The sequence below is a fragment of the Scomber japonicus genome, chromosome 20 (assembly GCF_027409825.1).
Source record: "Scomber japonicus isolate fScoJap1 chromosome 20, fScoJap1.pri, whole genome shotgun sequence".
NCBI classification, from domain to species: domain Eukaryota; kingdom Metazoa; phylum Chordata; class Actinopteri; order Scombriformes; family Scombridae; genus Scomber; species Scomber japonicus.
Genome location: NC_070597.1, coordinates 15,281,654 through 15,309,139, shown reverse-complemented (window position 1 = coordinate 15,309,139; position 27,486 = coordinate 15,281,654). Strand labels below are relative to the sequence as shown.

The 27,486-nt window shown below is 39.4% G+C and overlaps 1 protein-coding gene across 1 annotated transcript; it reads right to left on the bottom strand.

Annotated features, from left to right (window-relative positions):
• Positions 1-435: 435 nt before the first annotated feature.
• ngfrb (nerve growth factor receptor b) lies at positions 436-26,174 on the bottom strand. The gene is made up of 6 exons (XM_053341979.1): positions 25,988-26,174; positions 21,873-22,014; positions 14,339-14,698; positions 3,977-4,208; positions 2,590-2,750; positions 436-1,595 (listed from the first exon to the last, which is right to left on the bottom strand). Exons 1-6 carry the CDS (start codon positions 26,039-26,041, stop codon positions 1,255-1,257), a joined length of 1,290 nt encoding a protein of 429 aa, XP_053197954.1. The 5' UTR covers positions 26,042-26,174; the 3' UTR covers positions 436-1,254.
• Between the last annotated feature and the right edge of the window lie 1,312 nt (positions 26,175-27,486).

The window sequence follows — 27,486 nt, the reverse complement described above, 5'->3', positions numbered from 1 at the left end:
ATGCATGGTTACATCCTGTAGGCCTGTGTGTCTATGTACAGTATGTTTATATGTCTTGTATGCACTTATCTGCCTATGTACAAACAGTATACATGATTGTTACATGAATTTCAAATTCCACATCTTTTCCCTTTCTGGTCCAGTACGGAAGAGTCTGTGTGGGAACTCCTGTGTTATGCAGATAGGCCTGAACACATAGAATGGAGTCATGTTGCCTCAGTCAGTGACCTGCCCCACAGACCACCTAGTTGGCAAACTCCAGTCAGCAGTTCTTATAGTGCTTTCAGGAATAAGGAGGAGTCTGCAGAAATTAATTGAGACAAAGCCAAAGAGCCAATGTTATGGTTAATTCCACTTGTGCTGCAGCTCAATATGTTACATGTAATACAAGTATTCAAAACAATAGTTTACTTTTGTTTTTGCTACAGATAAACTGGTTCATTTGAAACATGTCCAAGCATCCTTCCTCAGGTTGTCATACTTGCAGATCCAGATACCTTGTGGTATGCAGGCCTCATCCAGTAACAGACACAAGCCATTTGTCAACATAAACTCAAAGTCTAACATGGCATGTAAATAATGTCACTAGTCAGGTATGTTCTGGTGGCTTTAACTCTTCTTTGGTAACAGTTTTGAAAAGTAACATTTAGAGGTACAACACTGGCTTATAAAAGCTATGATGAAGGACCACGCTGACAATACATGTTTAAGAATCAAGGTGCAGGAGATCAAATTGTAGGAATGAAAGAGCTGGCTATCCACAATAACTTCAGTTCCAAGCCCACTGATGCTCCATATTAAGTAAAGTCAGAAGATGGTAAGTTGCATGTTGAATAGTGCAGGAAAAGCAGGTGGATATCCAGGCTCACAATGGAATGATTACAGACATCGAGAGTGGCATTGGTAGAGATAAAGTCCTTCCATGGGCTTTACATTGTGTGGATTTTAAAATATGAGAATGAACAACTACATTCTGATAGTAAGGTGAAGGGCATTATTTGGGTGGATTGCATTGAGTAGGTAATCTAATATTCATTGTTTTGTTTTTTTGTAATTTCTGGCCTGTTCCTGTGTTATCATTTAATGAAAACTAAATAATTAGACAGGAAACATGCATTTTCATCATCACAACAACTGCTAGCTTCATGAGGGAATAGCTTAAAGCAGCTCTAGTGTGAATTATGTGGAGTGAGGGAGGCCATGGAAGAATACTATGATTAAGGTTCAGGTGGTTTGCTCACTTGTAATCATAAATCACACTACAGAAGTGGCAGTGGGCTTTGTGGCACTTGGGCTGAGCATAAGACTCTGGGCGATGTCATCACGGTTGATCTTGCGCAGCGCTGTGCACAGTGTGTCGATGCTGGCGCAGTCCTTGCCTGCCCAGTCAGACAAGAGTGCACGGACAGGATGCTCATCCTGCCTGAAGGTCGCAATCCGCTCCTCCTCGTATCCCAGGAGGCCTGCCAGGTTGCACCAGTCGCTGTCCTCCATGTGGTTGCAGTCGTCTCCTTCGCTGCCCCTGAACAGCAGCTTCTCCACTTTCTCTCTGGCGTGGAGAGGAAGCAGCAAACAAGGCTCCTCCATGGTAACAACTGCGGAGGCAAGGAAATGCTCTCGTCATTTTATTATTTGACATGATATTGAAATAATCTAAATCATTTCATAAATGACTGGCATAGTTCAAATAATGTAATCAACTGAGATATATCCATATTTTTTACTTCTCATAACTGTCTAATGTAACACAATAAGGATTTAACCAGCATCCTGTTCATGAGCTTTTAAATTTGTTGTAAAAGGAAGCAATGGATTATAGGCAGCCTGTAGCAGCAACAGTGGCTTATTTGAAGTAAATATATTAAACACTGGGTAGTTGCACTGCATGAACAGCAATAGCCTCTCTGGCTGACCAGTTCCATTAAAACATCATGGAAAATATGTTTTATCTGTGGTCATGTTGTTAGACTGTCGTGAACTGCATGAACACAAGTATTTCATGTCAAATATCTCTTAACAACTTCCACAAACCTAGATAGAGAACAGCTGTCTGAACACTATTGCCTACCTTCTTTCCTTCTTTACCACTATCTGGGCCATCATGTGGGGTTTAAAGCCCTAAATTTTCTCAAACTGGTTTATCAGGGTGGAAACTGCCAGGAGCACGTGCTGCCACAAAAAAAAACACTCACTGTAGCTTTGTCAGTGTTGTAATCATTGTTTGCTGATGTGCTACAGTAAGTTTGAAAGGTCATTTTCAAGGGAGAGTTGATGTAGGCATCAGACAGCTTATTCCTGAAGGGGAATTCTTTCCTTTTGACTGGCGTCATGGGACAGTTCAGGGTGCAGCCAGTGTGTACATTCACACTAACTCAAAAATTCAGGCTCGCTATGCATCAGACTTATTCAAGGATTAGTGAAAACTCACTACTAGAGGAATTTAGTGCCAGATAAACCCTGACTTTTGTGCTGTAATGTGGTTACGCCCAATTTAAGTACAACAGTTTGATAAATGAGGGCTATTGTATATATCGCTATTAAGGGAGTGGCATCTGGGCAGATACAGGTGTTACAGGTGTGTGGTTTTACCTGTCTGTGCTTGAGTCTGGCTCTGCTGCTCCTGCAGACTTTGGCTGTCCACAGAAATGCCGCTGTCACTGTGCAGCTTCTCCCCTTCAGGTGACGGTGTCTGGTTCTGGTTGGGTGTGCAGTTGTTTGCTCCTTGCTTATTCTGCTTACAGCTGTTCCACCTTAATGAAAATGATTCAGAAAAGTAGAAATCAGAAAAACTGTACATATCTCTGTGGAAATCTGATTAAATGTGAATAATAACCTCATCATTATTTACCAGTTGTGGTAAAGGTGGTTATGTTCTGATCTGTATTGAAGTCCCTGTGTTTAAACCTACAGACTTACAGCACATGCCTTGCCTTAATAAATAAACATATTGTACATTCAAAATGTAACAGTCAACAGTTGGCTATTTGCGAGGCATTAGAACAGACCATATTGTGACCCACAGGAAAACCATATGCTCACATCCCGAAAAGAAGCAGATGATTTCATTAAATATGAAACAGCGGAAATCTGATTGGATTTTGTTGTCCATGTGCATTTGTAATGAGTATCAGATCCGTTTTATCTTCCCCTCAGCTGTTGAATTTCACATAAAAATTGTTAGTGTTATGACACTAAAGCACCACAGCAGTATGGATTGTGCATTACACATATTAACCATAAATCATTGGAATAGACATTTAGCTTAGTGGTTTGATGTGAGAATTGAGAGGGTACAAAAACATATATTATACAAATACTACGCAACTGTGTATCTTAATAAATGGGTTAGGTTACATTTTATCATTCATTATCTATTTAATTTTTCCTTAATTAAATGTATTATTATTGTTGTTGTTACAACCTGTTTTTTGCCTTTTGTGTCTGTGTTTTTTTCTCCCTTTACTTTGGAGTTGTTGTTGTTTTTAAAATAACTACGTGAGGGATAATGATGAAGAGTATTAAAAAAAGAAAATAACATCAATTTCTATCACACAGGCTTCTTTTTTCATGACTTTTCTCCGATTTCTGCTTTTCTCGTTTGAAAAATTAAGTTACTTGTATCTCTTCAGTCCTAATGAAAAGTTCAGAGATGTAAAAAAACACTATTCAGTTGAACTGTCTGCACTGAAGCCATAATTTGTGAGTTGCAGGTATGATAGTTTTGTTTTATGGAGTCACAAGCCAAAAAAGTTAGACCACTAGTCTACTTGGACATCTATCACAATTCTCCAAAAAAATGTTTGCAACTAAAATCTTTTAAAAATGTGTTTTTTTAGCAGGGGAACAGTTCTGACTGAACATGTATTGCTTGTTTTTGTAATCCAACACTAGCAACCATTAGGTACCATAATGCATCAACCAAGTTCACTGTGTGCTTTAAATTTCATTTAATACTTAGCCTCTTTTCTGTTCTCACCTCTTGAAGATGATGAAGGCCACAAGGCCGACCACAACAGCTGCCAGGATGGAGCAGTAGATGGGGATGAGTTTGTCATTCAGGCCCTGGTCTATTGGCTTACGAGAATCAACATCAGTGGTGGTGGTGGTGGTGGTGGTGTCTGTGGGGCCGTCTGGTGGAGGGTCATCTGGTGGAAAGCTGTAATCGCTGGGTATGGCAGGATCCTCTGGGGCCATGGTTGTGTCGGGAACTGCGAAAGATGAAAAAAATCCATATGAGCTTCCTAAATATGTGAAAACAAAGCAGAGGGCATTTACTATACATTTTACATATTAAAGGATCAGTTAAACCTGGCTTAACTTATTGTTTTTAACCACTTGGGGGCAGCTGACACAGAGTGATATTAACATTTAATTGGAGTCGTGTTTATGTAGATCTGGCAAATGAAAGTCCGATATTCCCTTTTCTTTTAGCTCTGTTTTGGTCTCCAGCAGTGGGATTATCAGTGTTTAAGACACTAAAAAGCGACGTGGAGCTGAGGGGAACTGTGAAGTCAAGTGGTCATTTTCTTGGTCATAGTTCTCACATTACACTTTACCATTTGATCCATTCTTAGTATTGATTGGTGCAGCTTTAATTTTTACAGTTGTGTATATTGTATTATTCTGTGTGTCAAAAATGAAGCACCGGACTATCCATTCAGATTTTTTTGAGTATACTTACTGGTTTGAAATCATTACTTAAAGCCATCTTAGAATTAGTACGTAGTAAGGAATTTTAGACAGCATTGGTCTAAAAACTGAATTTAAAGCATTAACCTTATTTCTAATTGAATCAAAGGTTGCTCTCTACATCAGCAGATGGACAGATACTGTATGCTGTTGATCTAGATATTTTCAGCTCAAATATATTATTGAAAAATGGTATCCAAGATTTAAATATCACTACAAATATGGCACAAGACAGACAGATTAAAATCTTTATTCTCTTCTCCCTGTTTGTCACTCTCTTTCTTCTGTCCACCATAGCCAATGTAACCATGAATGTCTCTCATGCTGCAAACACAAACACATTACATTTCACATCACTTGGTCATTTCCCCTCCTCCTCCAGAGAGCCATTAACAGGGGTAAGAGCAAGCTTGTCCATCCAATCCTGCCCACTTTACCCAACCATTAAACGCTAAATAGATATGTTGGTGGAAACCTATCCTCGCCTGTCACCTACTTCTAGTTACTCACATCATCAACAGGAAATCATCCTGTTGGCTTCGAAGGACTCTATAAACCTCAAGAGAGCCATTGAGTGCCAGCCAGCCATTTTTCACTTCCAGTGAGGTGAAAACATTTAAAATGAGAGCTTATGAATGACTGTGCTGTGGGGCTTTTAGCACAGAGAATTCTGAGCACTTCAGGCAAAACCAATATACTAAACATCCTCTTTAAGTTCATCATTCTTAATCGCTCATCTATAAAGCCATTAATTTTTCCAACATCACTAAAAATACTTTATCATATGATGAAGTTGGTGTTTATTATCCTGATTATCTTGAAGTCTAACACGAACGACACTGCCCTGCAGGTTTATCTACTCCACAGTGCCAGCTTTATTTGGCATGTGACACACACACTGGACGTTTTTTGTGCAGTGTCTTAAATGGCACATATCATGCACATTTTCAGGTTCATATTTATATTCTGGGGCACTACTGCAATGTCTTTGCATGATGTAAAGTTTAAAAAACTCAAAACGTATATATCTTATACTGGCTCTTTATGCAGCCCCTTAGTTCAGCCTCTGTCTGAAACAGGCTGTTACAGACTTTAATGTCAAGACACAAAGTATATATGACTGAACACAATTAAATAAAAAACAGGCTTCTAGTGATCCACTGCAACATATCAAGTTCCTCCCTACCTCTTCAATATCCCCCTATAGACAATCTCACACACACACACACACACACACACACACCATCATGACCGTCACCGCCATGGTTGTTCTGTCTCCCCCTCGAAACCAGACACCATTCATTGACAGAGATCTCCTTTGTCCAGCACAAATGCCCCCTCCCCATCTTTTTATTCTTCAATCCTCTCTCCCTCCATTTTACACTGACTACGCTTTTTCTCACTCCTATCAGGCATTTCCTTTTCTGTTAATCAACCAGACGGTCATTTGGACGTCACTTTTTTTCTCTCTTTACAACTTCTTCAACTCAGTTTTTTTTCCATCTGGGCCTCTCATTGATGGTAAACACAATGCCGTATTTATCTAACCTTCCCATTTATTTCTTCCATTCCTTTTGTTCTTTAATCACATCCAATCCATCCATCACTTTACTCTCTATGTCTGTGCCACATTACTGTGCTCTCTCTCCCGCCCTCCGTCCCTCTATGATTAACAGTTAAAGAAGCAGCACTAAGTGCCTTTACTGAACCACTAGCTCAACCTCTTACATTGGATGGCCAGGGGAGTGACCTTCTCTGCTGAGCTCAGCTTGTTTACACTGTGCAGAGACCTTAGTTGTTACTGGACCACTGCTTGCAATGATTCCCCTACTGTATCCCCAGGGGAGGAGTCACATGTATAATCCGATTTTAGTATATTAACAAGTCTATCAGAAATTTACATTAACATAAAATTAGAATTTTTTCCAATGTTAGCCCTCTGCTAACTTGAATAGGGATAAAATAATTTAATTGTGCACATCTTCTAAATTTTTCAAATACTCCAAATGGATCAAATTCTGATAGTGGAATGAAGCATTTTGCAGGAATTGAGGGACACTAAAACCAATTAATCTATTATTTTACGCAAAAGCCTATACGTTCATGTTGACAGTGTTTTTTTAGAATTACTTTCACTACCAAAAAGGGGGAGACTAAAGTCATGCACTCCAAGTTTAATGCACAGTATATTTCTCCAATCTGGTATGCTGACGCAATACATGCTTTAACAAAATAAAACAAAGTGCTTACTGTCTCATAATGGTCCTCTACTTAACTTAATTGATACGTTGGTTAGCATTTTAATAAATGTATGAATAATCAATTAAGTCATTTTTCAAGCTTCTCAGTTATTTACCATCACATTTACAGTACATTTATTCATTAAGCAGATGTTTTTGCCTGAACTGATGTACAAACAAGGTGCCTCGACATTCGTTTTCACCTGGCACAAAAGCCAAAAGGCTTGTAGGTGCTTGAAGTAACATATAACACATTTCCCAAATAGAAAAAAATAATTATTTAAAGAGAGAGAGAGACTGAGAGGTTATGAGGGTTTGCTGCTTGTATTTGTCTTATATGATGGAGATTTGAATATGTTTGGCTTTTGGATAGTTTGCGCAAAAAAAAAGTAAATGCAGCATTTTTCACAACTGTATCAATGAATCATGAAGTTAATCACCACATTAACAGTGTTTTCATGTGTATTATTTTATTATAAAATTGTAAGAATGCAGACATAGAAGCATGCAGGTGTTCCTCTGGTCAGAATGCAGCATTACTGTAGTTTGTCATTATGATCAGTCAAAATAACAGGTTCTGTCAACCAACCATTTATGTATTTATTGTTAAGCATTGTTTGGTTGTTAGAGAAATCATTGGAATTTTCCTCCTGGCTTTTTATGTTAATGATTAGCTTAGTTACTGGGAATCCCGGCACAGCTGTCCTTGCAAGAATTAGATAAGTAATTATATAGAAAAACTCTGCTTCCTCACCACCTCTGTGTGGTGGAGTGTGTGTGCATACATCGGGTCTGTAATTTGTGTTCAAAGTGAGTGTGTGTGTGGTACGCTGCAGCAGCCACACCTGAGTTAAACTCCTCATTCCATCCTCTTGCAGACTCTTGTAAACAGGTGTTGCTGCCTCTTCAACACCATATATTTTCAAGCTGTCTTTGTGTTTAAACAAAAAGGAAAGGAGGAACACCCAAAATAAACAAGTTGCTTTCAAAAAAAATGTCCTCACACCTAAACAAAGTCAATATCATGTGCTATAATATTCCTCTACCATTGAGTGGATTCTTTTTATAGTAATGATACTGTTACAACAAGGAGTGAATGGTGTTGCCCCAGTTTTGTTGATCTGCTTTCGACATTTGTTATTTCTTTCATTTCAACACCTCTTCCTTCTTTCTCACACTTTCCCTTTTCTCCTCGAGGCCTGTGGCTCAGTTCCTACCTTACATGACCCATGTCATTTTTCTGCCAACGTGTTCCAGACTGAACACACCCCTATACATGTATTCACGTTTGCCCATTTATACGGGATGCACGTGTGTATGCTTCCCCCTGCGTATGTACACGCTCCTGTGTGTGTGTGTGTGTGTGTGTGTGTGTGTGTGTGTGTGTGTGTGTTTGTGCCTGCTCTGCGGCAGAATGTGATCAGCACTCGTAGAGGTCAACCAGAGTAATCCGAGAGTGCAGAGGAGTAACTCCATCGCTTTTATCGACCAGGCCTCATTCTCAGCATCTGTTCCCTCTCGTTGCTCTTTCAAGCTTTCTCTATCTCTTTCTTCTCTGCAGCTCTCAATTCACAGTTCTCCATATTTCTTTCCTCTTCCTGTGTACAACTCTCATTCTCATTTATTTTCTGTTGGACAATTAATTTGGTCCATGATTGTGCTCCATTGTTTTATATTATTTCGATAAAATAGTGCTCCATCATCAATTTATATAGGTGGGGACTTCATCAAATCAAATCTTGAATAAAGCAATAATACTTCTTTCAATCATAGGCAGAGCAGATGGTCACACTGAGCCTGATAGTGGACACACAACACATCGGCCACAGACCCTGAACAAAAACCCACTAGCTTTCCTGCTACATTACAAATACGAACATGTCTTGTCCTGCACCGAAGCTTGTTAAATGAGCTGCCAGACAAATATTCATCAGGGAGAAGTGCAGAATTTCTGATATTTTTCCTTTTTTCATTCTAATAATAAAAAACTATTAACAATATATTTAAAATGCAACTTGACATTGTTTTTGACTGCAAAGAGGGATGATTAAATGTTTTATAAGTTGGAAATAAATGGACAAATTAAAAGAATACAAATCTAAATTTTGTGGTCAGCCATTTAGATTTCACCAATATATTGTGACAGTAAAAGATCGCTTACGTAATACGCTTCTTGCATGCATGCCGCCACAAAAACACAATAGGCTACTACTAATTTCTGCAGTGTTATTATCATGTCATCTATCTAAGATTTTGTGCACCATACAAATAGTGAAAACAATTCCTGCTCTATGCCACAGTGCCTTTATTCAGCTCTAGGCAGCTATGGAAGATAAAAAGATGAATATCACTGAGAAAAAGGCTTGACTTGGCACAGACATAATTCTCAAATGCATAAATCCTCACAAGAATAAAACCTTGACTCCCCAAGCAGGACTTTTGGCAAAGGAAGAACGGCACGAGTGAAAGCACAAGTGTTGTGCTCACCCTTGGACCCAAGTGGCTAACTCATGCCAAATCACCTCCAAAAATTTCCCCAGGAATGTCGAGGGCAGCATTTCTGAGGAATGGCAGGCGACTTCAGGAGACTGAGTCATTGCCACAAGGGGACAATTCTTGTTTGGCAGCAGAAAGAGAGTGAGACATACAATTTTAAGTTCCTTCATCCCTACAATGCTCATACTGTGTGGAGCAGAGAGCAAAAGGGTTAAAGAGAGAAGGTCATTTCTGACCATAGAGCCTGAGTCAGCGAGGATATAAGTCAGTAGATGTGTAGAGAGCAGCTATAGCCACACAATGAGTGATTGTGCAATACAAAGATAGTCAGTTGTTTCTTCACAGATATTGAAGTGCTACGCAGGAAATCAAGAATGTCAATGGCATTTTGGTCATTTTCGTTTCCCCTATTTGTCTCCCTCTCTCTGTCTATCTGTCAAAAGCTTGCTGGCAGTGCACGTGCATCAGCATGTCAACACAAACCAAGAAAAGGAAAAACCCTCCCCCTCATTCATTCTCATGTTCTCTCTCTCCTTCCCTTTCTCTGTTGTCAACCCCCACCAAACCCCTCATTTCTGTCTTGATTTAGTTGAACTCATCAGATCCTGAGTGCTGTGCATGGGGCTGGTTAGCAGATTACATTTTCTGATTTCTGGAGGGCAGCCTGTCAATCATTAAGGTCAACCAAACTCAGGAAGGAAACAGCTCCCTCCTCCTACTCAACTATCAATTCAATAACCAAAGGCACTTGGCCCAATCACTATTTCTCCTCCTCCTCCTTCCTCTTCACCCCACCCACATGACCTTCATCCTCCCATATGCTGCCTCAGATCTGTAATGCTCAATAAGTCATGTTATTGATTTCAGCCCGTGTGCAGGAGTGGGAGTTGCAGTGCTTGTCTACATACACATGGCTTTTAGTGTGTTTTGTGACTTCTATTCAGGTTAATCCTGTAAACTACGTTCAGTGCATTCATGTGCATGCATAACATAATTGCATGCGTGCTACAAAGCTCATCCTGTTGCCCCATGCTGCCACAGGACCAGAGAAAGCCATGCTTTGGGTGATAGGTCAGCCCACATATGTTTAGTTGATCCTGGGTACACTCTTAAGGAAGAACAGATTTATAGGGTGAAAGGCTCTGTTTCTGCCTTTTTAGTGAAAAACCTTCTCTGTCAAACTCAAGATTTCAACTTTGACCATTGTATGAAGGGCCTTGACACAATACGTTTGTATGGCTGGCCACTCCCTCTGACAAGTTTCCAAATAATCTCTCTGTGCTTGACAGGAATTACCCTGTAACCAATCCAATCATTAGCCATATTACATGAAAGTTTCATACCGGATCCTGCTTTGCAAAACAAATCCTTCCATTTCTGATAGAGTAATCTAATATTTGTAATGCCAACACTATAGTATCATTGACTTGACTTAGCTTATTTATGATAACACAGTACACATCAATTTTATGAGCTTTTCAATTAGATCTCTAATTTTAATCATCTTCACTTGTTCCTGTGTTATTGTGACCCCTAAAAGGATTTTGGGGATTATGCCATGATGTTCAGCGCACAACCCCAGGGGAATCTCGTAGTGCCTGATCTCCTCCGTAGACCCCCTCCACATATAAGCCTCCCATGACCTTCCACCTTTGACCGTGCTTGGCGGCTTGCAGTAGAGTGGAAGTCATATCACACTTCTTTAGATAAGCATCTTACCATCAGACCCTCAACTCTGTGGGTCTAGCCTGTTAAAGTCTGGTGAGTATTAACATGCATCAGAGAAAGATGGAGAAAGTGAGTTTTTCTTTTCCTCAGATTCAAACGAACCACTAATCCCTTTGGAAGTGTGGGAAGAAATTGGATTTTCACCCCAAATATAGTAGGGTGCTAAATCATCACAGGGGAAAATTAACCACTGGCCTAAACTCAAATGTAATCAGTGACAACAGTAAATCTAGCTTTCTCTCTGGAGATACCCTCTAGTTAAGTGAAAGTGATGTTCTGCTCCTTAAACCTTAAGTTAAGCTATGCCTCCAAATATCTCAAGTTGCGACTTGTCTTTTCACAGGCAGTGGCCTTCTGTTTTCTTCTCTCTCCCTCCACCCTCCCGTCTCTGTTTAGCCTTCAGGCTTGTGTCGCCTGACTCCACAACACTAATGCATATGGACGTCTGGCAGCACTACAGATTTGTGAGCACTGATAACGCTTTGTGCTTTGGTAAAAAGATTACATTATAAATAAAAAGCTAATGATTAGAGTGGGGAATAATATATGATGATGAAGCCCATACACGGCGGGCTTTGAGCCATCATGCCTGGAAACACAGCAAATTCATATTAATCATGAGGTAGACTGCACTAGCTAGGATGTTTTAGAGTTGAGTGAGTTCTGGCCTCTTATATCTTGATCTTGGATGAATCATCTCTCTATCCCTGCACCCTCCTCTCTCAGGCCACAAGTTGAATCAAGCTGCATTAACGGATCATTCTCAATGGAAGATGTTTTTTGCAGCAGACAGGCACTTGGTAAAAAACATCAATATATGTCATGTCCACTTCTACTTATCAAATAACCTTTTCAGTCTGTGGTATTTTCCCTGGTTCTTATCAGGCTGGGCAGACACTTTGCCATTTATTATACTTGGACAGTATACTAGTTCACACCAGGGACAATTTTAGACCCTTTTTAGGGGTGGTCAAGTACCCCTAAATTTGAACTCAGCACTCCTAAAAATAAATAAAAAATCATTACATTTTTTTCTCCAAAAATTCAAATGGTTTTATTAACAGTTTTAATGTATTTTGGATAGTTGTCGTTATTATTGTTTTTCCCTCAGGGTTTATTAACTATCTCAGGGTACTCTAGAAATCTGTGATTGTTTATTCTGGACCATTATTATTATACACTATAGTGGAACACTCTACAATGTATTAATATTTCTTGTTGTAATTTACGTTATCCAGTGAAATGAGTTACTTAGCAGGGATTTGAAGACTTGCAGGTCATTGTATGTCACATTCTCATTAGGAGCTGAGCCCCTCTAAAGTTCTGATCCTAGAATCGCCCCTGCTTCACACGTTTTTTTCACTACATCGGCACAGCTAAAACTGCTTTTCATGTTCGTATTGTACAATTCGATTGGCAGGTCACACTGTGTGTGCTTACCAGTGTTGGACAAGTTACTCATAAAATATAATGAATCACATATTAATCACTGAAAAGGTAAATACATTACTATATATACAATTACTGTAATGTGTTAGTGTTAGGTAATGCGATACTGCCCAAAACTGGTATTCCCACTCAAGGTTTACATGTAACTCATCAAACAATATACATGGCAGCATTCCTGGCACAATGTTACTTTGAATGGGTGACAAGAATTTGCATATGGCTGACAAGATGTAGACAGTATGATCTGTCTGTTTAAAACAAGCTCATTACAGTGAACAGATATTTTTGATAATAAACATGTGGGAATCTGTTCAATCACAGAACTGCTAAAACTGCAAGCCAACCAACCAAAATTTCTGAAGTCATCAAAGCAATAAATTAGCCATCACAACCCTCTTCGAACTTAAAAACAAACAACAGCTGAAATTCAACCTGGTTCTAAAATTTGTCTTGGGTTAAAAATCAGGATTAATTTAAACAGTGTCTCCCAATCTGACACAGCCAATTTTAATTTATATCGACCACATGTTGACATTAAATCCTTTAAATAGCTCAAATCCCCCAGTTCATAATTCAAACCTAAAGCACAAATTATTTAACTTAAGATGATAATAATTAAATCACTTTCAAAAGAAGTAATCAAAAAAAAATATAAAGGACAAATCTACATTTGTTTCACTCTCTGTTTTACTCATTACCAGCTCCTTCAAGTATCCCCATGGGCTAAACTGAAAGCCCTCATAGGCCAGATGGGATCATGGGAGAGGCACAAAAGCCTCCGTTTAGCCTGAGACTCCCTCTGTCTTCACCACTGTGATAACAACCTTCAAACTTCCGCAAGAGCATACTGCATGGCTGATCAACAGACCCCCTTTATTGTCATTGCACAAAAGCGTTGATTTAATCTGTGAGGCATCAGGTCATTGGTATGAGCAGTGACTGCAGTCATAAGGAATCCGTGATTTTGAGTGTGATACCCACAGGGTGCAATGATATAAAAGAAATTCAGACCCTTGTTCAGAGATATGACCTTCCTTTAAACCCTCAACATACAGTAGAAAGAGTGTGGTCTTTGTTTCTTTGGTTGGGATGAGTTGGTGAAGACAACGAGACAAGCTTTGGCGTGGCATTTAGGTCGCTGATTCAACAATGTCTATAGTGTCGCACTGAGATGATCTGATTATGTGGCTGACAATGTAGATGTCGAGCACTTCGTACTGTCCGTACAGTGATGAACTGCGAATATGCTCTCACATTGATTCTATTCAGTCCATCATGACCTTAGGCAATGCACCCCATCATTCAACTTTACAGGCTCTGCACAGAAGTTCATGATAAACTTGCCCAGTGTTTGGATAGGGTCATCCCACAGCTATTTGCTGAAAGGCAGAAAAATAAATCACTGTACTACTACTGTACCAAATAAATGAATTGTTGAACGTTATGTTGAACGAATATATCACGTTTTGAATATGGGGGCTTTATGCTAAAGAGCTTAAGTTGAGAGACATATAACGTGTTAATTAGTGAGCTTTAGAGGTGGTGCTACCCCAATTGTGTTACTTTCAGACTAAGCAAGGCTAGCTGTGTCCCCCATTTCCAGTCTTTAATCTAAGTCAAGCTAATGGTGTACATATCTGTGGGTCAGTTTTGGCATATATCAGAACCTCAATAAGTTGACAGGTATACTGTGACCTGTAGCACACTTAACTAGGAACCTGTGCTAACTGCCTTACCTTGGCAAACTGTGTCACTGATAGAGGTGCAGGCTTCTTCCACTTCAACGTCATCATCACAGGTGGTGCAGGGGATGCAGGGATCCGAGTAACTTTCCTGGTCCGAGTATGTGTCCCCGTTGCACTCCTCACACACTGTGTCATGGTCAAGCTCACAGCTGTAAAGCATGCCCTGGCCTTCAGGACACTTGGTGCAGGGCTGACACAGCTGAGAGAATTTGTCCAGATAGTAGCCATATTTGCATATACAGATGGCATCATTGGAGTCTGTGCAGGGCGTCTCCATACGTAATAGACCCGTGCATTGTGTGCACTGCTGACATTTTTCTGTGTGACTGAAGTTTTCTGAGAAGGTTTCACCTGAAAGAAGACGGAAGAAATGATTAAAGGTTGATTTATGTTCTTCATCTCTAACAAAACCACGTTCACAATGCCGAAACATGTTTTGTTCCACTCCAGTGTCAAAAACACACATATACTGTACATATTACATATTTTTCAAACAATTTCCATTATTTTGGCAACTTAGCCTTCCATTTGATAGCAGATAGTAGAGAGGTGACAGGGAATGAGGGGAGAGAGGGATGCAGAGTGACATTGAACACATGTATACAGCTGGAAAAAACTGGGGGCTCATGTGTTGTATGTCTTGCTTTCAATCTATTCATTTCAGTGTCCACAGGTTAAATCCATGTGATTTTCAAACTAATATCATTGGTTTACTGGGTGCTCAGTCAGTCATGCTTATCTGCCTGCAACTAAAGCTCTTTTGCTATGAAGAAGAATCATATTCCCCCTCTATTGGTCTGCATTGATTGGCTACCTGTCAAAAATGGAGCCGAGTTAATGCCTATTTTATTTGTTTTCAAAGTCCTTGATGGCTTCATACAACACTACATTTTGGACCACCACTGCTTTTATTCACCCTTGACAATTATTTGTTTGTTTGTTTTTTGCCTGAATATTCCAGTTTTTAAGCAGAAGTTACACAGTTCCAGTTAGAATCAAAGACTGATTGTGCATTTTACATTATTGCTCTGAAACCTAGGAATACTGAAAATGACCTTTACCTTTATACTGACATTTTAAAGACATATCTCTTTCCTTTGACCTTACAGTCTGCACAAGCCTGACTCCAAACACAGCATATATTCTGTATTATAAAACAGAATATATTATGAGAAGATTTAATATGCACTTTTTACATACATACATTTTTTAATTGTCATCTTCATTAAGGGTAAAGGTAAAATGTGCTATTTCAATGAATGTGTCAAAGAGTGGAATTGTTAGCTCTGGTTGATATATAACTACATGTAGATCACTTTGAACAAGAAGAGGTCCTAAAATATATAAGTACACATATATAAGCACATATATAAGTTTTTTTTTGTTAGATGATGAACCTACTGTACATATATCTGAAAGATTCCCTCAGACAGATCTAACTGCAGAGGACACAATCAATATTGCATGTTTTATGGAATTGTATTTCAGCTGGATAGAGAACTGGGAAACACACTAAATTATGCAACAGACCCATTTGTAAGAGCAGGTTGTGTGTTTATGTGTGTGTGTGTGTGTGTGTGTGTGTGTGCGTGTGCGTGTGCGTGTGCGTGTGCGTGTGCGTGTGTGTGTGTGTGTGTGTGTGTGAGGGACGGGGGTTTCAACTGTAAAAGTACAACCTTAAAATCTCTATCATATGTCTAAACTGTTGACAAGCATTATTTATTTTGAGTTGAGGAGACTAAACTATGACTGCAACTGTCAATCTGCTTATTATTTTTCTCAAATAACAGATAAGTTGTTTGTCTACAAAGTGTCAGAAAATAATGAAAAATGTATTGAATATACTAACATGAAAGATGCTCAAAATTAAACTAAAATATACTATTAAGCTGCTGATTATTTTCTCAACTTATTATTTGATGACGTGTGTAAATAGCGAAAGATAGTCAAAAAAATGCCACAATTTCCTACACTAAACTAAACTAAACAGGCTCAGCATATCATGCAGACAAGAGGCTTTTGGCATATTGTGACCCTTTACAGCTCAGTGTCTCAAAGAATATCAAATGTTCAGTCTGCGTCACTGGCCCACCAACCACGGCAAATGCTCTGATGACGCAGAGATTAAGAGAGATGAGAGCGATACACTGAGACAGAGACAGATGGAGAGACATTTTAGAACTAGATGAATCCCTATTGTGTGCAATCCTGCGTCTTAAATTGTTAGTGTCAAATGTGGGTTCCTCACATTTTTGTTTAATTATGTCTTAGGAAGTGGACAAACCAATAGACCGTTACACCAGCCCCCAACCTTATCTCCTGAAACACCCTCCCTCTCTTCAAACAGCACACACACACACACACACACACACACACACACACACACACACACACACACACACACACTCGCCCCCCCCCTTCCAATGAGTGCTCTCAGAGCCATTATCATAATGCCATGCATCAATAATGCAAGTCAATACATTAATAACGCTAGCCTGCAGAATGGGGGTGGGGGGTGGAGGGGGTGATGGAGGCAGAGGGAGCAGGGTACAGACAGTCTTTTCCTGGCTCAGCATATCATAACAGAGCTTTCACCCCTGGTCTAACATTCAATCCTTCGCTTTGTTTTCAACATCCATAAAAGGACACCTGACTATCTGCTCTGGCAACTGCGCAGCATGGTGTGTGTGTGTGTGTGTGTGTGTGTGTGTGTGTGTGTGTGTGTGTGTGTGTGTGTGTGTGTGTGTTTGTGTGTGTGTGTGTGTGCGTGCATGTGCGTGTGTGGGAGCTGTAGTATGTGTGTATCTCTGCTGATGTGTTTGTCTATCAGGATGATCTTGAGTTTTCTTTCTCCCTCTGTGTGTTTAAATGTGTGTTTTCCAAGACATGTTTTTGTGAGTGTGTGAAGATGATGAACCATTAGCTGCTGGCTGAGAAGTTCGCCTCCGCACCAGCTGTACAGCTGTTTTTGCTCTGTTTCATCTCCACTCATCTGTTCATTCATCCAAACTCCTCCATGCATTCAACTGGCCCTCCTTTTTAGCACACCAGTCAGGCCAGTCTGTTAAATATCTATACTAAATGATGTCTGAACTCTGTCTAGAAACCACAGTTTGTCTCTTATAAATGGATGCTTGTGGACATTAGATTTTATCAAGTGTGGGCAATATGCCTGAAACAACAAATGCAGCGATAGCATGGCTGGGAGTTGATGTTAAAAGAAAATGAGGCTGAAAGACTGTCAGAAATAAAAGCAGTACATTAATCAATTTTAATATATATTTTTTCAATTTTATTTATTTATAGAGCACTGTTAAAGACAAAAATACTTAAAGATACTCAAAGACGCTCTAAGACTAACATCCTTCAAATTTGTGGGCTGGAATGACGACTGTCTCTGGCAACTGTTATCAGCTATAGCCAACTATCGCAAACTAATACTGTCAGTTGGTTGAAAATTCTCGTCTCTAGTTGACTTTTTAATCTTCTAGATAATTCATAATGACAAGGAGAAATTAGAAGGGTATTAAATATGTACATGAAAAACTGAGGCTATACATGTCGCAAGCAAAAAGCCATAATCTTCACATGGAGAAAAGGAGTAAGCATTGTTTGTGTATTTCATTGCAGAACTTGTTATCCCAAGTATAAATGACCGTATAATAAATAAAAATGTAATATAAATCAGTCTTATATGGTACTTGGATAACACCGCTATTGTTACAAACACTGGTATAACAACATCTTGCCTGCAACAGGGATGCTAACAGATGCAGCTTATATTAGGGCAGATAAACACGTTTGATTGGACACGGTTTACCAAACAGTCAACTGACAACAGACAGCTAGAAGACTACATTACTTAATGGTGACTGAGCGTTTTAAAAGGCTTTCTGCCCACATACAGTCCAGCTCTATAAACCTGCACTATAGATATAATCAATACTGTACATTGGATGTGTTCTTATAATATCATTGCATTGTGATGTTATCTCATAGAGTCCTATCAACTTTGCATTTCTGTTTTTCCACGAGTCAGTGCAGAGCCTGTCAGGCCGCATGACAGTTATGAGCGCCTAACACTGTCTGTGTTTGTTCATGTCTGAGCAGAACAAGCACTGAGAGACTGAAAATTATCACCCTGAAAACGTTCAAGTTGTGCAATAAGAAGCCAAAAACAAGAAAATCCAGATGACAGAGCTGATATGTTTATGAAAATCATTTTGAGTCTTGAATGTTGAGTTTTTTAACATTTTAAATAAATAAAGATAATTTAAGATAAGCAGTCCAGGGCTTAATGTTTTTTTAAACAAGGCAACATTAAATCTGCAAGATGAAGGTCTGGTCTTAGACACACTCACACATTCTTCCAAAAAAGCCTGACAAAAATACAAATAAATGATTTTCTCCATGTCCACATTCTCTGTGACTTCTCTCATGACCTTAAGTCTGACTCGTTTCTGACTGTGGGCCTCCTTGACTCATTATCTGCCATCCTTCACTGACCCAGGGAGGGTTACAACTGCTTTAAGGCGTGGACACAGGAAAGCAAAGGAGTAGGGAAAACTCTGGGAACAGCATTGGAACTGGCTCTGGACCAACTGCGGTCTCTACAGGCCGAAACTGACCTTTGACCTCAATAAGGCAGATAAAGTTACAAACAGCCTTAAATGCAAATGTGATTTTCCTACAGTACACCCAATCAGATATATACAGACCTTGAATATCCTTTTGAGCTTCTCAGTCACCAGCCACGTTTAGTAAATCCACACTGCTTACCATCTTAATCAGTGTGACATAACTTGTCTGATGCTCTAAATATCTTCTTTGCATTTTTTCCCCTGCAACAACATTTGGAACGGTTCCCACTCTTGTATCCTCTCAACATCACTGTCCTCATAAAGTCTTACTTTCCAACACAGCTTCTCTCCCTACATGGTAAGGGCCACGAGGAGGGCAGTAATGCTGGAACACAGTCAGGTCTGGCATCAAGTTTACTTCTTAACATGTAGCTAAAATCACTCAAGATGAATATTTGATCTAAATTCTTCATATTTTCTGAGACGTTTATCAGTTATACATGTAACACAGCATGTACATTCCATCAAATGCAGCTCTAGGTATCTCTATGACCTTTAGTTATTCTTTGACAGGATAATTAAAGGAGTTCCCTCTGGTCCCCACAGATATTAAAATCTATTATGTTGTGTAATCTAACAAACAGCAGTCTGTCTTAAACTGTAACAGGCTTGTAGTTAAAAACATTTATTTTAATATAATTTAATATAATTTAGTTAATTTAAATTAACTAAAATTTTCAACAGAATGGAAAAAATTATATTTTTGTTACATCAAAGACAGAGATGTTGCAGAGATATCCACTGATGTTAGCATGCTAACCAGCTAACTCCAGCTCCGTCCGACCTGCGCTGTCTTCTAATACCACTTTCTACCACAGGGGCAATAGTAAGTCACTGCAGTATCCAGTCTGCACTCAGTCCAACATGAGATGAAGAAGTAGTACTGCCTACTGTAGTAATGGCAGAGCCAGACTGCATTCTGTTGAAATTTTCACTGTAGGACTGTTAATATGTCACTTTATAACATTTTAATAATTTTTCAGGTGAGAAAGTAACCATGTCGACTCCCAGTTTGTGGATGTTGGAAAGTTGCATTAACTTTGGCAGGGCAGTCACACTGTCTCAGTGAGACATTAGCTGTTCAGGTCAGCTGATCCAACAAACTGCATCAGTTGCATCAAATATGTGAAAGCTGACATGAGCCATTTGGCATCATATATGTTGCCCTCTATTTGTTTGGATTAAGAGGCCAATTCTTACACATTATACCATAACATGCTGTCAGCAACACTATTTTAGATCCTTATTCAACGTTTGTAGAAAAGCTGCTGTGACTTGCATACTTTCTCTGACTCACATGGTCTAAAAAACTGCTTCAGTGTTCTCCAGGGACAATAAGTACAGTACAGGAAAATAACTAAGAGTCAGAATGTCACAGTGTCAGCAGTTTTTTTGTCAAAAGAAGCACTAAATCACCATCACTGGTCATCAGAACCAGAGCAGAATACATGACATGATGTACTGTATGTGTAGGTTAGACACTATTTCTGCAATCAAACCAACACAATGCACATGTTCTTTTGAGTTATGGACTTCTGAATTATACTGTGTGTGTGTGTGTATGTGTGTGTGGCTACTTTTGAGAAAAAAATTCAGACTTAGGACCAGTTAATTATAGCCTGGGTATACCCATGCTCTCAATCGAGCAAGATTCTACATTGCTCAGAAAGTTAGCATGGCCACCAAGACAAAATTTTCGCCTGAGATAGGGAACCAATCACAGAACGGGGAGGTGGGCTCAAGACAATGACGCCAGTAGAGCGACTATGTTTACATCCAGCATGGCAGCCACGGAGGTGCAGCAACCGTTCGAAGCAGCAATAGATTGTGTGCTAAATAAATTGGAAGGCAAGTTCACTTTGAAAATAAAAAAAAAATTGCGCTAGATGATTTTTCCTTCATAAAAAGGATGTGTTCGCTACAGGCTCTGAATATGTCGTTGTCTATCGTAGCGTACAGAAGCATTTGATCGACATTCGTTGATCCCGCCTCAAATACGAGGAAATGACCTCACCAGACCCTACATCAATCTCACATGAGATTGAGACGCGGTCTGGTGTTAGGCAGGCTAAGTTAATTGAGGATGGCTTGTTCAATTTCGGACAAAAGCTGTGCCCGATTGGCAAAAAGACAGATTTTTTGGTCATGGTTGGTTAAAGTTAGGGTTAGGATAAGTCTCCAGGAAATTCATGTGAAGTCACGTTCCCACCAAACGCGATGAACGCGAATTACTCGCACAACAAACGAGAGTCCGTCGTGCTACTTGGACACGTGACCATTGTGTGCATTATGCAAATTTGCGTTATCGCGTCACTCGCACGAGTAACGAGCCCGCCCATTTTCACTAGATAACAACATTGCTTCTTCTCTCTTCAACCATGGCTGAGATCACTTCCTCTTTTCTCTCCTATGTGTCCCTGAGGCTCTTCCATTTCCTGCAACACACATCAACTGACAAAAAAACACTTAAATTAACTGTTGAATATAGTAAACCAGTAACTTTATGCCAGGAAAGGCAGCTATTTTTTATTTTTTTCAAAACTTTATAAGGGAAAGCTAGCTATGCTAACTGGGGCTATACGTCAGTGACATCGGGAGAATCTCAATGCAAAAGTTCAAAATGTTCGACTTGAGCGTTGATGCGATGGACACGAATTTTGCGGCATATGCATCCATTGTGTCGCGTGTGACACGGCACAAATTTGCATCTTTACATTGACTTTATATGTAATCTTGACGCACGATTGGGCGAAATTGCGTTTGGTGGGAACGCACCTTTAGTCTATGTAATGTCCCCGAAAGTGACCACAGTCTGTTCATGTGTGTGTGTGTGTGTACTGTATGTGTGTACTCACACACATACAGCTGTTTTTTGTGTTACTCACTGTCAAGACAGGGGGCGCAGACAGTCTGTATGACTCCACATGGTTTGATGACGCCTTCACCAGGCAGGCACTGCTTGCAGCATTCCCCGTTGTTTGTGTACTGGCCTGACAAACAGTCTTCCTTATTGGCCAAGGCCCCAACCTGTCAATCAGAGAGATCATTCAACGTGAGAACATTCAGTGGCAAACATAAGATTAACATGACATTTATACACAATATGACTTTATATAGTATCTAAATAATAATATATCTAGTTTATTAACTTATTCAAAACAATATTCAGCAATGTGTAATGTGAGCAGTTCAGTGTTTTCCCTCAATTGTAAGTGTTTTAGGACAATTACTGAAGAAGAAAAAAACATCCAGTATTTCACATGAAAAGCAACAGAAATAATGACAAAATCAACAATAGTATATGAAGTAGAACTGTTTTATTCTCTTTCCTATTACTTTAATCACTTTACCTCCCCTTAGATTTATTTTGGAACCACTAAACCAGCCATACAGTCAGGATCTTGCAAGGGTCTGCAAGAAAAATCTAAGGAGTTGTCAGATGATTGATGGGATTAGAAAGAAGAAAATCCAAGTTTTAACTGCACAAAAATGTTTGTTTTTTTCCAGACTACTTTTCTGTTTTTAGTGTTCTTGTGAAATATGTGACATTTTTCCCCCTTTAGGCCTCTTAAAATATTGAAGTCTTTGTTTGAACTTCTTACAAATAGAAACATTTGGGTGATATTGGTTCATTTTAAAGGTTCAGGTCAACCTTAACCTAACATTGACGCAGTAACTTTACAGAACAGTACACAAAATAGTGAATAATTACCAAAAAACAAGTGAGGAATGAACTGATACTTGAATGAGGCCTTGAATAGTTCCTGAATAACTCTGAATCAAGGACTACCGAGTAGTTAATGATGAGTTATTAGAGAAAAGACTGGGAAATACTATATTAATGACTCATTGATATGTAATTATTAGTTGATTGTTATCTGTGACTCCACTTACTCCTGACTAACTCTTTACTGGACACCAAGCAGCACAAAAGTATTAATGAATTATGAATGAATTACTAATCATGCCTACTTAAACATCAGTTACTCAGATAAAGTTTTACATTATACTGAGTAGTTATTATGCATTACCTCATTACTTCATCATTATCTTACAGTTACAGTCATCGTTATCAGTCATTCCTGATTTGTTCCTTAGTAACTGCTTACAGCTATATTGTAAAGTGTCACCTAAATTATAACCATGCAGAAAAAGTACAGGCCACGACTTAAATGACAGCAACACACAGCCACAGTAACTATGGTATACAAAATATTCCACACAGAGCAAGTGGAGCTGGATTGTGTCTTCTCTACATTCCTCAAACAGCAACCTGTTGAGTGCTGTAGCTTTGCCGTTCACAGATGAGATGTTTCTGCGTGCAAGTGTACACACGCACCTGAACCTGGATGTGTCTGTGTTTATGTGAGACCTTCGAGTTTGTGTGGCATTTTTACGTTATACCACACTAAAACCACACTAAATCTTTCCTTTCTCACAAGCGGGTCTTTTTATCTTCGGCACTTCTTGATCTCCAAAGCAAACCTTGATAAAACAAGAAATTACTCTCTGACACTGGGTCTGCCTTTGATTTGCTCCAGAAATATGAGGAGTGTTTGTGTTTAGGCTATTATTTATGATGTTAGGATGTTCTTCTGTTGGGCAGGTCATCTATCACTGTGGAGACCAGCTGACAGGCAATTCACAGATGATTGTTTTTTTTATTTTGATCGCATATCTAAGAAAAAGGAGTGGGATTTGAAATTATATCACTGCATTAGCATGAAGAAGGTACACACATCATAAATTGTCAGGGTTCAGGTGTGTGTGGAATGCTGCTGACAGGAGAGAGGAGCTCTACAAAATATCAAACGTCCCCCTCAGGCAGCTCTGAGTCAGCTGAACACATCAACTCCCTCTTGCCCTTGATGGTGTCATGGCCCATTCACCTTCAAGTCTCTGGTATTCAATTATCCATGTTGTCAACATGTTCAAGACTGAATATTTGGCTTTGTGGAGAAATTCTTGATTTGAAATGTTACGTGCAGCATGCCTGATGATAGCTGAACATTTTGTAGTTTCCATAAGTCTCCCTGTTTTAACACAGAAATGATTTTAAAAGACATATTCTTAGACTGATAAAAAACAACACAGATTACTCACAAAAATGGCTGGTTTTCCTTGAAAAGTTGACATTTGACATGTGACACTTTGTGCACAATTACAAACATTGTACAGACCATTCTTGCTGCCTACACACACCTTACACAAGGACCTATTTAAAGATAAATTAAATCAGTCAATGCACACTTCTCCTTCTTCTCCTGAACTGCCCCCCAATTGACACTCATGTGTTTTCACACGAACATAATCAACCTCACATGTGAACAAACCTGTTTCAAAATGACTGACTAACACATTTGAAATGACTCCAAGTTTTAGCATTTGGCTGCTGCTCTTTGTTTTCTTCCTTGACCCTATTTCTTGCTGCGGGTGTGGGTGTAACACCAAAACATCTCAACTGAGAGAAAGCCCATTACTAATGACTGCAGAGTTGTACATACAGTCAATTAGTGGGTAATTCGATTTGAGAAGATAGCTCATAGAATATAAGAAAAAGATATGCAGCACTTAGAAAGTTTTATCTACATTTTCCGTAATTGGTCTTTAGATGAGAATTTCACTCTTCAACTTGTCTGAAACAAAAGCGAGAAGCAAGCTGATCACACACTCATATCAAATGACATATAAATGCATATGTAGAAGCATCTGGACGCATAACTTCAAAGCTCTAACCAATCTTACTAATGCTTCAGTCAATTTTTAGTTGGAAGCACTTAACCTCTGGACCTTAGCTGTCAGCGCTTGTTAAGACATTAGGGTGTCCACAATACCAGCTTTCCAGTAAGCTGGAGCTAATTTAAATCCATGCATGGATCTTGATCTGCTGTGAGAACACCACTGGCAATGACATTATAGCTAATGCCTTCCCAAACAACACTCAATCATCATCTCTTATGAGGCCAGAGGAAGTGACAAACAGACAGACCTCAGTGTGAGGTGAAAGGAGGAGAGGAAGAGTGAGGGGGATGGTTCAGGCTGTATCAATATTGCATGCGCTGAGCCAGCAGATGATGCATACCCATCAGTGGGAGCAGCTGTCATGTATCAGTGATGCAGCCTGTTCCAAAAAGCAGGACCTTGACAAGCCTGCTGCAATGTGTAGCCCTGACTGACCATGTTCTGTCAAATACAAGACGGTGGAAAAATATGTGTCCTTATAGGGCCTGCATGGCCTTAAAGGAAGATGAATCAGATAGATTATGACCTGTGACCTCCCAGGATTTCCATGTATCCTCTTAAGATCTATGTGAGTTTGGTGCTCTAAAGTTTCAAGAACTTCAAATCTGTAAAGTAACTTAGCATACTGATGATTGTCCCACATCTGTTAACAGACAGTTTATTGGTGAGCTCCTCCTCAGAGGCCACTGCGACATTGTTATTGTCCTGCTGTCTGCTAGAGCCACATGTAACTGAGAAGGGTGGAACTACAGATCCAGCAACTGGAGCTATAGAGTATCAATCTGAATGACTGCTGCATGCATCCGCTCTGCTTCACATTGTCAAGTCAAGACTGAAGACAAGGCATGAACAAGGACACAGACTCTTAAAAGATCCATGATAAATCCCTATAAATGCTTTTTTACAAGAAGCAGACATCACTACATGAAATCTACAGGGTTGCAAAGCGGAATTAAACACAAACAGCTTTGTCCTGAACAGATACATCTAACAGATATGGACCCTTGGGCATACAGGAAATAACATGACAACTCTACATTACATTTAAGTAGTTTGTAGTCCAAAAGTGAACTGCACTAAAGTCTGGAAGGTAAGAGATCTGCGGCATAAGGCAAACTTTCTCACATTTATCACCACTTAATAGAAGCATTCCTTCATCATGGTGCGCAGGTGTCCCTGCGCAGTGTGGCAGGTTTATCCAAGTAAAGTTCTTGTCAAACATTTAACACACACTTTGGTTATGAAAGAAGCTACTTACCACTCCGAGTAACACTGTTACGAAAGCAGAATTCATTATGTGGCTCCTTTGCATCTCCCTAGAATGGCTCAACAATCGGATGCTGGTCTCAGATACTTCGAAGTGAAATAAACTCGGCTGTCATCGCTGCGTTCATGCGCTCCTATTTGATTTAGTACTTAAACCAAAGAAAATGAAACTGTCAAAGTAAAAGTACTTCGCTACCAGGTCTGTATTCTGTATGGTAAGCACTCAGTCCATGTCATGAACACTGGCTGCAGACAGAATCCAATCACAGAGTATAAACTCGATCAGATTGGCGCATCGGCCGTTCCGTCTCTGTGCGCTTTTCTCCCTGGGCTCATATGACAGGAGCGCTCAGCTCAAGGGAAGGAGCCATCTCTCTCTCCACGCCCATTGCACACACACACACACACACACACACACACACACACACACACACACACACTCACTCACTCACAAACCTGCTCCCTCTTAAATAGCTTAAATTATGGTCTAGCATGTTCTTGCTGAGTCGGACAAACCAACCTACTTAAATGTTTTATCAGCAGACAAATTAAGTAAATCGTCCATTTGGCACGTGGTTTACACACTGCTGTGTTTCAGCTGAAATAATCTCCCTGCAACAGATGCAATGAAAAATGTCTCCAACTTTTACTCCCTTAACCATCTTCGAAATTTTACAAAAAGTTGATCAGACTTTTGTCTAATTTTGTCTGATGACGTATTAATAAAAAACTACACGATTTATCACTGTAAACATCAAATCGATTTCACTGGCTCAACAAAGAGGTTATGACTCATACACTGAGCATTGATGTCTCTTATACCCCTAAAGATTAACAAGGTATCCTATTCAGCATATTATGAAAAGGAAATCGTCTGTTTCCAATCACTAATTCCACTTAACTGTGTGATTTATGCTCACTGTGAGTCATCAGCACACAGACACACTTACTGTTTTAGTTGCTGTTTTATTTTTGTGTTTCATTGTTTTTTGGTGATCATTACACCTAGAACGATTGGAGAAACAATAACACTGACAGTGTAAGTTTTTTAAATACAGAGTAAATCACTTTCAAACACTGGCAACAATCAAATAAATGGCATAGCGATAATGCTGAACATACTTTTAAACAGGCCTTGATGCCATGCCAAGAGAATCAAGACAAATTCAGAATGGACTGTGGACTGAAAACACAATAGTTACTCAAATAATTCAAAGATAACCTTTAACCTCCCACACAATGTTCCAATGCTATCAGCAGAGTAATTAAAGGTATACTATGCAGGATTTTACTAAAAAAAATACATAGAAAAGTTATAATTTTTATAGTCATTATTACTTTTAGGTCTACTGTTATATTGTCTTTGTGAAGACTGTGGTTCATATTGCTGTCAGAGGTGTGATGTATACATATATTACTGTAGTTTTTTGAGATGATTAGAAACAGCTGATGAAGTATCAAAGGTGGTTTCAATGAAGTCAGTGACAAACA